Raw genomic sequence first — 17,186 nt, 5'->3', positions numbered from 1 at the left:
CTTGAGGTACTTCTTTCTTCCCTATACTCGCTTCCTCTCTTCTTGCTTCCTAAGAGACTTAGCTTCCCTTTGAAGACTCTCATCTCCTCACTGTTCTCCAGCTAAACACTGCTTCCAGGTCTAGGGACAGCTCTTCTGCAATATGGCTTCATATCATCTCTTCCCTAACATGCTTTGATCTACTCCTCTGAAATACCCTTCTTCTTCTTCCTCTTTCTGGTATGCATTAATAATTACAATATGTCAGAAATCTTGTTTCCAGCTCTTTATGTGTAAGCTAATTCAGTCCTTCCAAATGTAAGATATATATTACTTCCCCCAAGTTTACTCAATTTACATGTGGAAAAATGATGATTTAAAAGAACAAACAATATCACAAAAGTTAAACAGATAGTTAATGACACAATTGGGTTATACAACACATGTCTGTTTCTAAATTGCAAGATGTTGGCAACATGCCACTGCACTTACTGAACTTCAGGCATAAAGCCTGTGTTTTATCTTGGAGCAGCTGAGAGCAGCCCAGATAGGGATATGGTAGGACATTAGGAACACATTTCCCACTCTTCATGCCTTAAACTCTCTCCTCATCAACCACAGTCTTAAATCTGCAATTCAAATAATTAATCACTAAAGAAAATGGAGTAAAATTAAAAAACAAAAAACAGGAAAAAAGTCCTCACCACACTAACTCAGCAACCTAGACTTTGTCCTCTATGGGGCCAGAGACTGAATCTTCTACCTCATCTTAGCCACCTACTCCCACAATAATGCCCATCACTTTGTCATCAGGAGTACTTATACCTACAAAGTCTGAATTTCAAGCATCCCTCTATCTAACGACTATCTCCAAATCTTAAAATTTGCTTAACCTAGTGTTCCTACATAAGCAATTCTTCAAACCCGAACCAATGACTGTATGACTTTTGCCCTAGCCGTACTCCTCTGCTTGGCCCCCCATTTAATTCCTTGCACAGCCTTGTTTCTATGATGCATTCACTTTGTAAGCATGCTTTGCTTCCCTACCTCTTTTTTTTTTCTTTATCACTGCATGTGCCTGGAAAAAAACAAACCCCATTTAAAGCCAAATATCTGTCTGCTCCACACATGTGCTTAAGCATCTAAATACTACTGTGACAACCACACACTTGTCCAGATTGGTTCCAGAATCTCAAATAGGCAAATGTATCACCAGTTAATCCTACTGTATTTCCTTAGTAAATAGTTTTCCACTTGGTATACCTGAGTTTTGTATTCTTGGTTCATCAAAATCCCTTACGGCCACTTTGCTAAAACCACACAACATACGTACACACACAGATACATAGATAGATAGATAGATAGGTAGGTAGATAGATAGATAGGCAAACTCTGTTCATGGTCTCATCTCACAGTTCTTCAAAAACTTTGCAGCAATCAGAAAGTCTGTCTATTTCAGCCATAAAATCCTCCAAGCTAGCTGCCAGTCCCCACTCTCTATAACTTCCCTCCTATTTACAAAAGATAAAGAGCCTCTCCTCCTATGTATGGACAAAACTCCACCTGTGCTCTCTGGATCTCATTCCTTTTCCCTTTCTCAAGGACTACACTTCTGCTGTTTACCTCTTACTCTGCTGCATCAATAAATTCTCTCTCTATTTCCACTGACTATACAAAATGTTCTCTGTATTAGTACCCATCTTAAAAATAAAAGAAAGAAACCTCTAGAGACATAAGACGAGGGTCTACAGATTTACATAGGGAGTTGATAGAGGGGTGGTAGAATGCCATCCAGCAATATCAAAGTTATCATGATGATTAGGAAGTTAGCTTAAGAATATGTGAACATGGTTTTCAGTATGTTGTGAAATGATGTATATGAACAAGAGGGCTAAGTCAGTGGGGTAACTGGGAGGTGCAGAAGGAGTTTTAATGTCTTTCTCTCTTGGATTCCTAGGGTAAATCTTTTTATCACTATGGGAAACCACAGCATGTTCAGTGAGTTTATCCTCCTTGGGTTTTCTGTTGACCCTCAACCAGATTCTGCTCTTCATGTTGTTTCTGATGATTTACCTCCTGACCCTGTTGGGGAACCTGGTAATGTTGCTGGTTATCAGAGTTGATCCCCACCTCCACACACCCATGTACTTCTTTTTGGGACAGCTCTCCTTTCTGGACCTCTGCCATTCATCTGTCACAGTCCCCAAGATGCTGGAGAATCTACTTTCTGAAAGTAAAACCGTCTTTGTAGAGAGCGGCCTGGCTCAGGCCTTCTTTGTGTTTGCCACCAGGGGCACTGAGGCATGTCTGCTGGCTGTGATGGCCTATGACCGCTATGTAGCCATAAGCTCCCCTCTGCTCTATGGCCAGGTGATGAACAACCAGCTCTGTATTGGGCTGATGTGGGGCTCCTGGGGCCTGGCCTTTGTTGATGCTCTCATCAACATCCTTCTGGCTGTCAATTTAGACTACTGTGAGGACCAAACTCTTCCCCACTTCAGCTGTGAGCTGTCTTCTCTCTTCCATCTTGCTTGCTCTGATACCTCCACCAATTTCACACTCTTGCTCTGCTCTTCTGTCTTCCGTTTCTTTGGAACCTTCATTTTAATCTTCTTCTCTTATATCTGCATTGTCTCCACCATCCTGAGCATCAGCTCCACCTCAGGCAGAAGCAAGGCCTTCTCTACCTGCTCTTCCCACCTCACTGCAGTGATCCTGTTCTATGGCTCAGGTTTCCTCAGTTATCTCTTTGCCAACCTCAGGTTCCCCCTGGAGATGATCTTCCCTTTACAATACAGTGTGATCACTCCCATGCTGAATCCCCTCATGTATAGCCTTCAGAACAAGGAGGTGAAGGCAGCTATGGGAAGAATGTTAAGAAGATATGTTAACTTTTTCACATAGAGGACCAGAGGAACAGGACCATGGAGAAGCTAAACTACTCTAACAAAATACATAACTGGAAATAAAGATTTTTTTAGCGTTCTTAGAAACATCTTTATTAGAAGTGTTCTTAAATCCTTCAGTACGTGAGGACTGTATTGAAGGATGACTTCCATTCACTGATATAATACTGGTCTGATCACAGCTTGCAAGTAGTGTTCTTAGAAACAAGGGATTATTTCTTGATTGACCATCATGCCAGATGTTAAAAGATATGTATGTGTCAGAATCTTAATAATGCTTAAGAAGGCAGCAAGCTCTATTCATGGGATGATTAGTGGTCAGCCCTCTTCAGAGGATGAGAAGTAGGTCAGGTAATTTTACAACATATTGTTTATATATTTGTGTTGTAGAGAACACCTGTTACTTTTGCTGGCCCAGCATGATTTTGTCCTTCCTACTTTAACTGCATACCACTCTTGCTTAGGGAAATTAACACTTCCCCTTCTGTGTAGACCAGTGGGATTCCCCATGGTGCCTCGTGTCCCCACACTCACCACAAGGAGATCATGTGACCCACGAAACGCCAATCATTCTACACCTGCCTCCTAACAAGAGACTGCCCAGGCTCTCCTGCTACTGAGATCTCCAGTGATTCCATGCCCAGTGGGCTTCCTCCCAGGAAGTTTTTCAATAAGCAAAATAACAATAGCAAACTTTTAATAAAGACCCTTATCTTAAGTGTTTTACACATATAATCCTCTTTATCTCAACAACCTTGTATGAACTAAGTACTATTACTCTTGTTTTACAAATAAATAACTGAGAACCAGAAAAGTTGACTACAGGTGAAGGGAACTGGAATTTCAAACCAGTAGGTCTGAATCCAGAGTCCATTTTCACAAACCCTTTCTTGCGTCTGGTACTTTGCAGAACATCCTTTTCTTTATTAGTGAGAACCAAATTCAAATTATGTTGGTTGGAAACAAAAGTCAAACTGGTACTCAAATTGGCACTAAAAATTGAATTATGTCCTTCACTTGACCCCCAGTGAGATTATTTTTGATTAATTAATATACAAGGAGGTACAAAAGATAGCAAATCTTCTATTTATATTCTCTGATGGGAACATATACACCACGCTATTCAATGGCAGATACTTACCACCTGTGATTACCTAAAATCATGCACCCACCGAGAATGAAACTATAGTGATTAAGCTGCTGCTGTCATTCGATAGGGTGGGGATAAAAATATTAAGAACGAAGGATAATTTCAAGCAAGACAAGTTCAAATCTGGAAATTTTGACCTTACTGCTTGCGGCTTAGAGATGACCTAAAGCCAAAGTCAGAGGTTGATTCTCTGGCTTGCTGAATTACAACCCTGTGAGAATGAACTATCATATTGGGCTGCACATAGAACCGATCAAGAGTTGAGCACATACCTGGGAGGATTTGAGGACAGCATACCAAACCTCCAAGCCACTCAAAACTACCTCCACAGTGCTCTCCTCACCCAAGCTCTTCCTTTCCTGATGGAAAAAACACATGATTCTTCTCATGCTCATCCCTTCCTGTTACTCTATTAGTTTCCAGCACTCAAAATTAACATGACTTGAGCTGAAATGGAGAATCAGAAAAGATAATTAGGAGATTTGAATTTTAAATAACAATAATAACCCACTAATTTCTATTTCAAAAATACGGAGATAATTTGTGAAAAATTATTTTAAGTATGTTCAGCTAAGGAGTGTGGACTTGACATTTTAAAATTAATTTGTATATCTTTATATACATAAAGACACATACATAATTTTATGAGATCATTTCATGTATAGTGCTTCATGGTGGTCCAGTCTTACTTATTTTTTTTACTTACCTCCCTTTTCCCTAATTTCTATTCTCCCTCCAACTACATCACCTCCTTTTCCATGAACCCATGTTAACTAAAAGTATTTTCTTTCATAATTTTCTCCATGCTCATATAATCATATATAAGTGCTCACATATACATATACAGATATATTCATTTTTACATACACATTCATTTTTACATATACATGGCTGCTCTGTTTTTTAAACTCCCTTTAAACATGTAGGTTTTATCTTGTTTTTCTCATTCAGCAATACCAGGGGCATATTAATGTAGGTCAAATGGTTTGATTCTAATTTAGTCTTTCAAATCATAGCCTAATATTCCATGGTAAGGATATGCCATAATCGATACAACTGTCTTTTATTTGGGCATTACCTTTGCTTTCAGATTTTTGTCATAATGAGTAATAGTTCAATAAACATATTTGTATATAAATCCTTAAACTTTGGATGCTTTTATTTATATGGGGGTGATTCTCAGGAATGAGATTCTAAAATCAATGTGGATATGTATTTTAATTTGAATATATGTTGCTAGATTGCCTTCTGGAATGTTCACACATCCTAAGTAGTGAATAGGTGTAGTTTTCCCCTACATACTCTCCAAATATAGTTGTTACAGATCATTTAAAACATATGAAATAGAACGTTTATATATATATATATATATATATAAATAACTGAGTCACTTTGCTGTACAGTAGTAATTAACACAATGTTTTAAATCAACTATACTTCAATTAAAAAAAAATGAAAAAAACATTAAAAAAAACACTTTCTGCCTTCTGGTGGGTACAAAGTGGTGTCTTTGTTTAGCTTATTCTACATTTCCCTTACTATCAGTGAGTGTTACTGATTTTTCCTGTGTTTGTTAACCATTTGGATTTACTCTCCTGTAAGTTGTGTTTTAATTTCATTTGTCTCAAGATATTTTCTGATTTCCTCTTTGGTTTTTTCTTTGACCCATTTTTTTTTTTAATCTCCACTTGTTTGTGTTTTTTACATTTTTCTTCCTGTAATTGATTTCTAGTTTCATACCCTTTTGGTTGGAAAAGATGCTTGCATACCTTCTACTCTCTTAACTTGTTGAGACTTGTTTTTTTTCCTATCATGTGATCTATGCTTCAGGGTGTTCCATGTGCACTTGGAAAGAATGTGTATTCTGGTGTTTTGTATGGAATGTCCTGTAGATACCTATTAAGTCCAACTGGACTAATGTGTCATTTAAGATCATTGTTTCCATATTGATTTTCTGTCTGGGTGATATGTCCATTGATGTAAGTGGGGTTTTAAAGTCCCCTACTGTTAATGTATTGTTGTCAATTTATCCCCGTCTGTTAATATTTGCTTTATATTTTAGGTGCTCCTATATTAGGTACATATATGTTTACAAACGTTACAGAATCTTCCTGTATTGATCCCTATATCATTATATAATTCCCTTATTTGTATCTTATTATAGACTTTAAGTCTAATTTTTTTCTGATGTGAGTATTGCTACCCCAGCTTTCTTTTCATTTCCATTTACACTGAATATCTTTTTCTATCCCCTCACTCCCAGTCCATGTGTGTGTTTAGCTCTGAACTGAGTCTCTGTAGGCAGCATGTAGATGGGTCTCGTTTTGTTTTTTTTTATGATTGAAGCATTAGACCTTTGACATTTAAAGTGATTATTGATAGGTATATAGTTATTGCCAATTTGTTACTTTTTTCTGGTGGTTTTTGTAGTTCTTCTCTTTTCAGCTTTTAGTCTCTTTGTGGCTTGATGGTTTTCTTTTTTTATTTTAATTTTATTGGAGTATAGTTGATTTACAATGTTTTGTTAGTTTCAGGTGTACAGCAAAGTGATTCAGTTATACATATACATATATTCATTCCTTTTTAGTTTCTTTTCTCATATAGGTTATCACAGAATATTGAGTGGAGTTCCCTGTGCTATACAGTAGGTCCTTGTTGGTTATCTTCTTATATATGTTAGTGTTTGTGTGTTCATCCCAGGCTCCTAATTTATCCCTCCCCCCACACACTTACCCTTTGGTAATCATAAGTTTGTTTTTCATATCTGTAAATCTGTTCCTCTTTTGTAAATAAGTTCATTTGTATCATTTTTTTTTTTTTTGTGGTATGCGGGCCTCTCACTGCTGTGGCCTCTCCCGTTGAGGAGCACAGGCTCCGGATGCGCAGGCTCAGTGGCCATGGCTCACGGGCCCAGCCGCTCTGCGGCATGTGGGATCTTCCCAGACCGGGACACGAACCCCCGTCCCCTGCATTGGCAGGCGGACTCTCAACCACTGTGCCACCAGGGAAGCCCCATTTGTATCATTTTTAATGTAGATTTCACATATGAGTGATATCATATGATATTTGTCTTTGTCTGATTTACTTCACTTAGTATGATAATCTTTAGGTCCATCCATGTTGCTGCAAATGGCATTACTTCATTCTTTTTTATGGTTGAGTAATATTCTATTGTATATATGTATCACATCTTCTTTATCCATTCCTCTGTCGATGGATATTTAGGTTACTTCCATGTCTTGGTCATTGTAAATAGTGCTGCAATAAAAACTGGGGTATGTGTGTCTTTTCAGATTATGGTTTTCTCTGGATATGTGCAGGAGTGGGATTGCTGAATCATATGGTAGTTCTATTTTTGGTTTTTTAAGGAAGTTCCATACTGTTCTCCATAGTGGTTGTACCAATTTACATTCTCACCAACACTGTAGGAGGATTCCCTTTTCTCCACACCCTCTCCAGCATGTGTTGTTTGTAGACGTTTTGCTGACAGCCATTCTGACCAATGTGAGGTGATACCTTGTTGTAGCTTCGATTTGCACTTCTTGATAAGTAGTGGTGTTGAGAATCTTTCCATGTGCTTTTTGGCCATCTTTATGTCTTCTTTGGAGAAATGTCTATTTATATCTTCTGCCCATTTTTTGATTGGGTTCTCTGTTTTTGACATAGAGGTGCATGTGCTGTTTTTATATTTTGGAGATTAACCTCTTGTCAGTCTCTGTTTGCAAATATTTTCTCGCATACCATGTGTTGTCTTTCTGTTTTGCCATTGGTTTCCTTTGCTGTGCAGAAGCTTTTAAGTTTAATTAGGTCCCATTTGTTTATTTTTGTTTTTATTTTCATTACACTAGGAGGTGAGTCAAAAAAGACTGCAGCAATTTATGTCACAGCAATTTATGTCAAAGAGTGTTCTGCCTATGTTTTCCTCTAAGAGGTTTATAGTGTCTGGCCTTACATTTAGGTCTTTGATCTATTTTGAGTTTATTTTTGTTTATGGTGTTAGAGAATGATCCAATTTCATTCTTTTACATGTAGCTGTCCAGTTTTCCCATCACCACTTATTGAAGAGATTGTCTCTTCTCCATTGTTTTTTCTTGCCTCCTTTGTCATAGATTAATTGACCATAGGTTTGTGGGTTTATTTCTGGGCTTTCTATCCTGTTCCATTGGTCTGTACGTCTGTTTTTGTGCCAGTACAATACTGTTTTAATTACTGTAGCTTTGTTGTATAGTCTGAAGTCAGGGAGTCTGATTCCTCCAGCTCCGTTTTTCTTTCTCAGGATTGCTTTGGCTATTTGTGGTATTTGTGTTTCCATATAAATTAAAAAAATTTTTGTTCTAGTTATGTGAAAAATGCCTTTGGTAATTTGGAAGGAATTACATTGAATCTGTAGATTGCCTTGGGTAGTATAGTCATTTTGACAATATTGATTCTTCTAATCCAAAAACATGGTATATCTTTATCCGTTTGTGTCATCTTTGCTTTCTTTCGACAGCGTCTTATCGTTTTCAGAGTACAGGTCTTTTGTCTCCTTGGGTGGTTTATTCCTAGGTATTTTATTCTTTTTTATGTGACGGTAAATAAGATTGTTTCCTTAATTTCTCTTTCTAATCTTTTGTTGTTAGTGTATAGGAATGCAAGAGATTTCTGTGTATTAATTTTGTATCCTGCAACTTTGCTGAATTCATTGATGAGCTCTAGTAGTTATCCGGTAGCAGCTTTAGGATTTTCTATGTATAGTATCATGTCATTTGCAAACAGTGACAGTTTTACTTCTTTTCCACTTTGGATTCCTTTTATTTCTTTTTCTTCTCTGATTTCTATGGCTAGGGCTTCCAAAAATATGTTGAATAAGAGTGGCAACAATGGATATCCTTGCCTTGTTCCTGATCTTAGAGGGAATGCTTTCAGCTTTTCACTGTTGAGAATGATGATAGCTGTGGATTTGTCATATATGGCTTTTATTATGTTGAGGTAGATTCCCTCTATGCTCACTTTCTGGAGAGTTTTTATCATAAATGGGTGTTGATTTTTGTCAAAAGCTTTTTCTGCATCTGTTGAGATGATCACATGGTTTTTATTCCTCAGTTTGTTAATGTGGTGTATCACACTGATTTATTTGTGGATATTGAAGAATCCTTGCATCCCTGGGATAAATCCTGCTTGATCATGATGTATGATCCTTTCAATGTATTGTTAGATTCTGTTTGCTAGTATTTTGTGGAAGAATTGTGCGTCTATGTTCATCAGTAATATTGGTCAGTAATCTTTTTTTGTGGTATCTTTGTCTGGTTTTGGCATCAGGGCGATGCTGGCATCATAAAACGAGTTCAGAAGTGTTCCTTCCTCTGCAGTGTTTTGGAAGAGTTTCAGAAGGGTAGGTCTTAACTCTTCTCTAAATGTTTGATAGAATTCACCTGTGAAGCCATCTGGTCCTGGACTTTTGTTTGTTGGAAGTTTTTTAATCACTGTCTCAATTTCAGTACTTGTGATTTGTCTGTTCATATTTTCTATTTCTTCCTTGTTCAGTTTTGGAAGGTTGTACCTTTTGAAGAATTTGTCCATTTCTTCTAGGTTGTCCATTTTATTGGCATATAGTTGCATTTAGTAGTCTGTTATGATCCTTTTACTTCTGTGGTGTCCATTGTAATTTCTTCTTCTTCCTTTATAATTTTATTGATTTGAATCCTCTCCCTTTTTTTCTTGATGTTTCTGGCTCAAGGTTTATCAATTTTGTTTATCTTTTCAGAGAACCAGCTTTTAGTTTCATTGATCTTTGCTATTGTTTTCTTCATCTTTATTTCATTTATCTGCTCTGATCCTTATGATTTCTTTCCTTCTACTTACTTTGGGTTTTTTTGTTTCTCTTTCTCTAGTTGTGTTAGGTGTAAGGTTAGGTTGCTTATTTGTGATTTTTCTTGTTTCCTGAGGTAAGATTGTATTGCTATAAACTTCCCTCTTAGAACTGCTTTTGATGGATCCCTTAGATTTTGGATTGGTGTGTTTTCATCTTCATTTGCCTCTAGATATTTTTTGCTTTCCTCTTTGATTTCTTCAGTGATCCACTGGTTGTTTAGTAGCATATTGTTTACCCTCTATGAATTTGTGTTTTTTACAGTTTTTTTTCTTGTAATTGATTTCTATTATCATAGTGTTGTGGTTGGAAAATATGCTTGGTATTATTTCAATTTTCTTAAATTTTCCAAGGCTTGAATTGTGGCCCAAGATATGATCTATCCTGGAGAATGTTCCATATACACTTGAGAATGATTATTTTTGTTAGTGTTGTGTTTGTGTTTTTTTTCTCTCTAGTTTTTGTATATCTGTTGTAGGTTTTTGATTTGTGGTTACCATGGAGTTCATACATGTTGACCTATAATTATATCTACTTGATTTAAGCTGACAGTCATTTAAGTTCAAATACATTCAAAAAGCTATAGATTTTTTATTCCCCTCACCATGTTTTGTGTTTTTTATGTCCTATTTTAAATCTTCATGTCTATATCTACATGTTTATTTTAGCTATTAGCTGTTCATTTTATATTTTTTGTATTTGAATCTCCATACTAGCTTATTTAAGTGGTTGATCCACAGCCTTACTATATATTTGCCCTTACCAGTGGGATTTTCCTCTGCCTATAATTTCTTATTTCTTATTGCAGGCTTTTCTTTTTCACTTAAGACTATTTAACACTTCTTGTAAGGTCAGTTTCATATTGATGAACTCTTTTAGTTTTTTCATGTCTAAGAAGCTCTTTATCTCTCCTTCAATTTTGAATGTTAACCTTGTGGGTAGAGTATCCTAGGTTGTAGGTTTTTTCCTTTCAGCACTTTAAATATACCATGCCAGGACTTCCCTGGTGGCGCAGTGGTTAAGAATCTGCCTGCCAATGCAGGGGACGCAGGTTTGAGCCCTGGTCTGGGAAGATCCCACATGCCATGGAGCAACTAAGCCTGTGCGCCACAACTACTGAGACTGCGTGCCACAACTACTGAGGCCCGCACACCTAGGGTCTTGCTCCACAACAAGAGAAGCCACCGCAATGAGAAGCCCGTGCACCACAATGAAGAGTAGCCCCCACTTCCCTCAACTAGAGAAAGCCTGTGTGCAGCAATAAAGACCCAACGCAGCCATAAATCAATCAATCAATCAATCATGCCACTTGCTTCTGGCCTGCAAAGTTTCTCCTGAAAAATCAACTGATAGCATTATGGGGGTTCCTTTATATGTGACTTTTTTCTCTCCTGCTGCCTTTAAAATTATCTTTATCTGTAACTTTTGCCATTTTAATCATGATATTATTTGGCATAGGTTCTTCGGGTTCATCTTATTTGGGATTCTGTGTGTTTCCTGTACCTGGATATCTGTTTCCTTCTTCAGGTTCAAAAAGTTTTCATCCATATGTTGATCAAATATATCTTCTACCACTTTCTCTCTTCTCCTTCTGGGACCCCTATAATGCAGACCTTTAGCGTGCTTGATATTGTCCTGGAGGTCCCTTCAACTGTTCTCTTTTTTTTTTTTGCTATTCTGATTGGGTAATTTCCATTAGCATATGTTTTGAGTTTCATCTATGCAATAGCATGTATCAGTACTTCTAGTCCTCATATCGTTACTGTTTGTAGGTATACCTTAACTCACCTTTTAATTTTCAATCTGTTTGTGTCTTTTAATCTAACATGTTTCTCTTTTAGACAGCATATAGCTAGACCTAATTTTTATTTTATTTATTTTATTTTTTTTGCGGTACGCGGGACTCTCACTGTTGTGGCCTCTCCCGTTGTGGAGCACAGGCTCCAGATGCGCAGGCTCAGCGGCCATGGCTGATGGTCTCAGCCACTCCATGGCATGTGGGATCTTCCTGGACCGGGGCACGAACCCGTGTCCCCTGCATCAGCAGGTGGACTCTCAATGACTGCAACACCAGGGAAGCCCTAGACCTAATTTTTAAAATCCAGTCTGGCCATATCAGACTTTGGCTTGCACTGTTTAATCAATTTACTCTTAATATAATTATCAATATGGTTAGACTTAAATCTGCCATTTTGTCATTTGTTGCTATATCACATGTCTTTTTTGTTCCTCTTTTCATCCTTTTCTACCTTCTTTTGTATTAGGTAGAAAATTTTCTAGTGCTCTACTTTGTTTCTTTTGTTGATTTTTCTGACATGTTGTTTGAACTATTTTCTTAGTTCTACCTTAGTTCTAGCAAGGAGTTTCTCAAAAGGGGATAATTCTTCCCCTAAGGGGACACTTGATAATGTCTTAAGATGAAATAAAGGGTTTTTCAAACAAAAGAAAGCTGAAAAACTTCATTGTCAGTAGAATTTACTACAAGGATGTTAAAGTAAGTTCTTCAAGCAGGAGACAAATGATACCAGATGGAAATTTAGATATACACAAAAGTTCCCAAAATGGAAAATATGTAAGTAAGTATAAAAGGCATTTATCTCATTTATTAATCTTCTTAAAACATAGTTGGCTGCTTAAAGCAAATATAGTAATAGTGTATTGGGGGGCATATAATATGTGTAGAATTAAAATGTATGACAAAAATAGCACATGAGACAGAAAGGGGGAAATGGAAGTGTAGTGTACTATATATGAAGTTGTATAATATTATTTATAGATAGCCTCTGATGAGTTAAAGACACAGATAGTATCATAATGCTGAAAAACTCAGTTTTCCCACTAAGATGAGGTACAAGGCAAGAATGTCCCCTCTCACCACTGCTTTTCCACATCATACTGGAAGTTATAACTAATACAATAAGACAAGAAAAAGAAATAAAAGATATACAGATTAGGGAGGAAGAAATAAAACTGTCTTTACTCACAGATGACATGATCATCTGTGTGGAAAATCCAAAAAGTTGACCATAATACTCCTGGAACTAATGGGAATTTACATCAAATTTGCAGGATACAAGGTTAATATGCAAAAAATTGCTTTTCTAAAAACCAGCTATGAACAGTTAGAATTTGATTGTTCATATCAACAGTTGTAAAAATACAATACCATTTACACTGACACCAAAAAATGAAATGTTTCAGTATAAATCTAACAAAATGTGTACAAGATCTTTATAATAAAAATGACAAATCTCTGATGAACACACTCAAAGAAGAAGTAAATAAATGTAGTGATATTCCATGTTCAAGGATAGGAAGACTCAATATTGCCAAAATGTCAGTACTTTCCAACTTGATAAATAGATTCAGTGCAATCCCAATCAAAATTCCAGAAAGTTACTTTGTAGATATTGACAAACTGATTCTAAAGTTGACATGGAAAGGCAAAAGACCCAGAATAACAGAAACAATACTGAAGGAGAAAAACAAAGTTAGAGAACCAAAACTGACACTACCTGACTTCAGGACTTATTATAAAGCTACAGCAATCAAGACATTGGTGAAAGAACAGACAAATCAATCAATGGAATAGAATAAAGAGCCCAGAAATAGACCTACATATATATAGTAGCTGATGTTTGCAAAGGAGCAAAGGTAATAGAATGGAGCAAAGATAGCCTTTTCAACAAATGGCACTGAAACAACTGGACATCCACGTGCAAAAAAAAAAAAAAAAAAAGAATCTGAACACAGAACTTACACCCTTCACAAAAATTAACTCAAAACAGATCACAGAACAAAATGTAAAGCGCAAAATATATAAATCCTGGAAGTTAACATAGGAGAAAATCTAGAAGACCTTAGATATTGCTATGACTTTTTAGATACAACATCAAAGGCAGGATTAATGAGAGAAATAATTGATAAACCAGACTTCATTGAAATTAAAAACTTCTCTGTGAACAATGTCAAGAGAATGAGAAGATAGATCACAGATTGGGAGAAAATATTTGCAAAATGCACATCAGAAAGAGTACTGTTATCCAAAATATACAAAGAAATCCCTATAACTCAACAATAAAAAAATAATTAACAAATGGGCCAAATACTTTGACACCTTGCAAAGAAGATATACAGATAGAAAATAAGCACATGATGAGGTGTTCTTCATCGTATGTCATCAGGGAAATGCAAATTAAAACAAAAATAAGAAACCACTGGACACCCTTTAGAGTTGGCAAAATCTAAAATACTGACAATACCAAATACTGGTAGGGATGTGGGGCAACAGGAATTCTCATTCACTACTGGTGGGAATGTAAAATGGGATTGTCACTTTGGAAGACAGTTCGATATTTCTTACAAAACTAAAAATACTCTCACCATAATCTAGCAATCATGCTCCTTGGTATTTACTCAAAGGAGCTAAATACTTATGTCCATACAAAAACCTGCTCATGGATGTTTATATTAGCTTTATTAACAATTCCCCAAATATGGAAGTAATCAAGATGTCCTTCAGTAGGGAAATGAATAAATTGTGGTACATCCAAACAATGGAATATTACTCAGTGCTAAAAAAAAAATAGCAAGTCATGAGAAGACATGAAGAAACCTTAAATGCATATTACTAAGTGAACAAAACCAAACTGAAAAAGCTACATACTTTGATTACAAATGTATGACATTCTGGAAAAGGCAAAACTGTGGAGACAGTATAAAGGTCAGTGATTGCCAGGGGCTAGGGTAGGGGAGGGATGAATAGGTAGAATACAGAGGATTTTTAGGGCAGTGAAACTACTTTGTATAATACAGATGGATACATGTCATTATACATTTGTCCAAATCCATAGAATGTACAACACCAAGAGTAAACCTTAAGGTATACTGTGTACTTTGGTTGTTCATGATGTGTCATTGTAGGTTCATCAGTTGTAACATCTGTATAACTTTGGTGGGTGATATTGATAGTGGAGGAGGCTATGCATGAGTGGGGGTGGGGATAAATGGAAAATCTCTGTATCTTCCTCTCAATTTTGCTGTGAACCTGAAAATACGCTAAAATATAAAGTCACAAAAATTATTGAAATAAAGAATAAATAAGTTAAAAAATAGTCTATGTTCAAGTGTTGGAAGTCTCAATATTGTGAAGATATTAATAGTCCCCAAAGTAATAAACTGAATCTCCACCCTAAGAATGTTTTATTAATAAACAAAAGAAGAAAACAAGGATACTTTATTGTGAAATAATTATGCTATCGTCTCAATTTTGATATAAAATAGTTAAAACCTTAAAATTGTAACTAAAAAGCAATAACAACAACAACGTGCTTGGAACATGCTGTCTTTTGAAATATTTTCCCCTAAAATCAAAAAGAAAAATTCAATTTATTTAAAAAAAATATGCTCATGTCTTATCATCAAAACATGAGGGAAATATAATTTAAAAGATAAAGGAAGATGATATAATTAATCAGGAGTAAGAGATAAAGCAGGGGTTTTTGGTGCTTCACTCACAACTCCTCAGATTTTACCTTCTGAACATTGAGGTACAGGTTGTCCTGACAGAGCCCACATTTGATCTAACATGTGGTGTCAGAAACAAATGCTAGAACAAAATAGAAATTAAAATATTTTGAATACTGAGAGGCAAAGAAAGTACCTTACTTCAGTAACTATCCCAGGGACTGGGACTACCACTATTGCAAATGTTTACTCTTTCTAAGACAGCAATATTTTAAATATCACTTTCTGGGAGATGCATCCATGTGTATATATGGCTTTGGCCCAACAAATATGGCAAAACATAGGGCCAAAATTACTTCTTGACAGATTATTTTTCTCATTTGTGTCTTAGTAAACAAGTCATGTCTTTCAGGCAACAAGCAAAGAGTGACTGGTATCCTGGTTACCATAAAAGCAAAATTTGCTCCATCTGCTTACATTCCCCCAGGCCCCTGTATGTCTCTGTTATGGTCTTTGACAATGGTAATGTAGTTCTAATCGAACAATGAATTGAGTTTATTCAGTTTGCTTGAAATAACTTACCTGGTGCTAGCACAATTGTTTCTTCTAATAATATTTTAGGTGTTTGGCTGATGCTCTGATAATCTTATGGGTTTTATTAATTCTTTACAGTATTCAACAGTGGAGCCTATGAGAGATTAAATCAGCTTCTAAAGTTCAGAAATTCCACTGGATTTCATCTCAGGATACAGCTGCTAGACTTTACCTGAAACCACAGTCTTGTACAAATCCTACCCTATTCTGGATATAATGGATTCCCCTCACTTCCTTACTGATTTCTCCTAAGAGTTTTCTCCTTTAAATTATATACATATGAACACCCCTCTCAGTTTCTGTTTCTCAGGATCCCAACCTAAGACACCATCTAACCCTCAGTCAATCTTTCCAACCCCACCAGAGGGCAAGTTGTTACCCAATTGGTGAGTTAGGGAGAAGAAGCACTGCTCAACTCCACCTTTCTCCTCTTTCCCATTTGTCCATAGAGAAGGTACACGCTAGTTTATTCCTTTGGCCGTGTGATAAAATTAGTGGAGCAAGTTTACCCTGTTGAGACATGTATGTTAACCTGTGCTATCTATGGTGGGATGCATAAATAAGCCTAATTCAGGGGGAGTGGTAGCTATACTTACAACTCAGTAGAGCATGTATGTGTGTGTGTGTTCCTTATGGTCAGTCAATGGGATGTCAAGCTCACTGAGTTATTCCTGAGTTTGCAAATGTTTTTCTCTGTGATTAGGCCATCCATATTTACTAATTGTTGTTTATGTAAATTAGTCTCCTGTCCTTCTACATAGACTGAGAGCTAGGAGTACTATCTTCTTCAGTGTTTACATTTCAAAGAGATAGTTCTCAGGACCTCGAGAAAGACAGGCAAGAAGCTGAGAGAAGATTTACATTCATTTTAAAGAGGCAGAGAAAGAATTTACAATTTCAAGTTTTTAAAGCAAATGTTCTCAGAAAAGGGAGATCAGGGCCAGCAAATGCTCTAAGAAAAGGAAGGTCAGGGACCTATATTCAGGAAAAACCTATTTAAGGTTTAGTCAAGCTGACTAAGGTTTAGTCAAAAACCTATTTAAGGTTTAGTCATTAAGATTATATTTGTCAACACACACATACTTGCATATAAGGAAACTTCTAAGATAATGAGGTCAAAAATTTGCTTCTGGCTGAACTCCAAGGAATTCAAGGAATCAACTCAGCTGTATCCTGGGCTTGCATGATCAGGTACCCACCCAAATTGTATTTCTATGTACTTTTCTTAGGATTCAGAGCA

At 36.4% G+C, this 17,186-nt stretch overlaps 1 protein-coding gene across 1 annotated transcript; it reads left to right on the top strand.

The window, feature by feature from the left end:
• Nucleotides 1–1,955: 1,955 nt before the first annotated feature.
• Nucleotides 1,956–2,883, top strand: LOC309829219 (olfactory receptor 8S1-like; the record flags this gene model as incomplete). Its single annotated transcript, XM_082665025.1, is given in 2 exon segments — nt 1,956–2,014; nt 2,016–2,883. Coding segments are annotated over 2 exon segments (927 nt in total).
• Between the last annotated feature and the right edge of the window lie 14,303 nt (nt 2,884–17,186).

The sequence above is a fragment of the Grampus griseus genome, assembly GCF_964374135.1.
Source record: "Grampus griseus genome assembly, chromosome: 11".
Lineage (NCBI taxonomy): Eukaryota > Metazoa > Chordata > Mammalia > Artiodactyla > Delphinidae > Grampus > Grampus griseus.
This window is presented reverse-complemented; position numbering and strand designations above follow the sequence as displayed.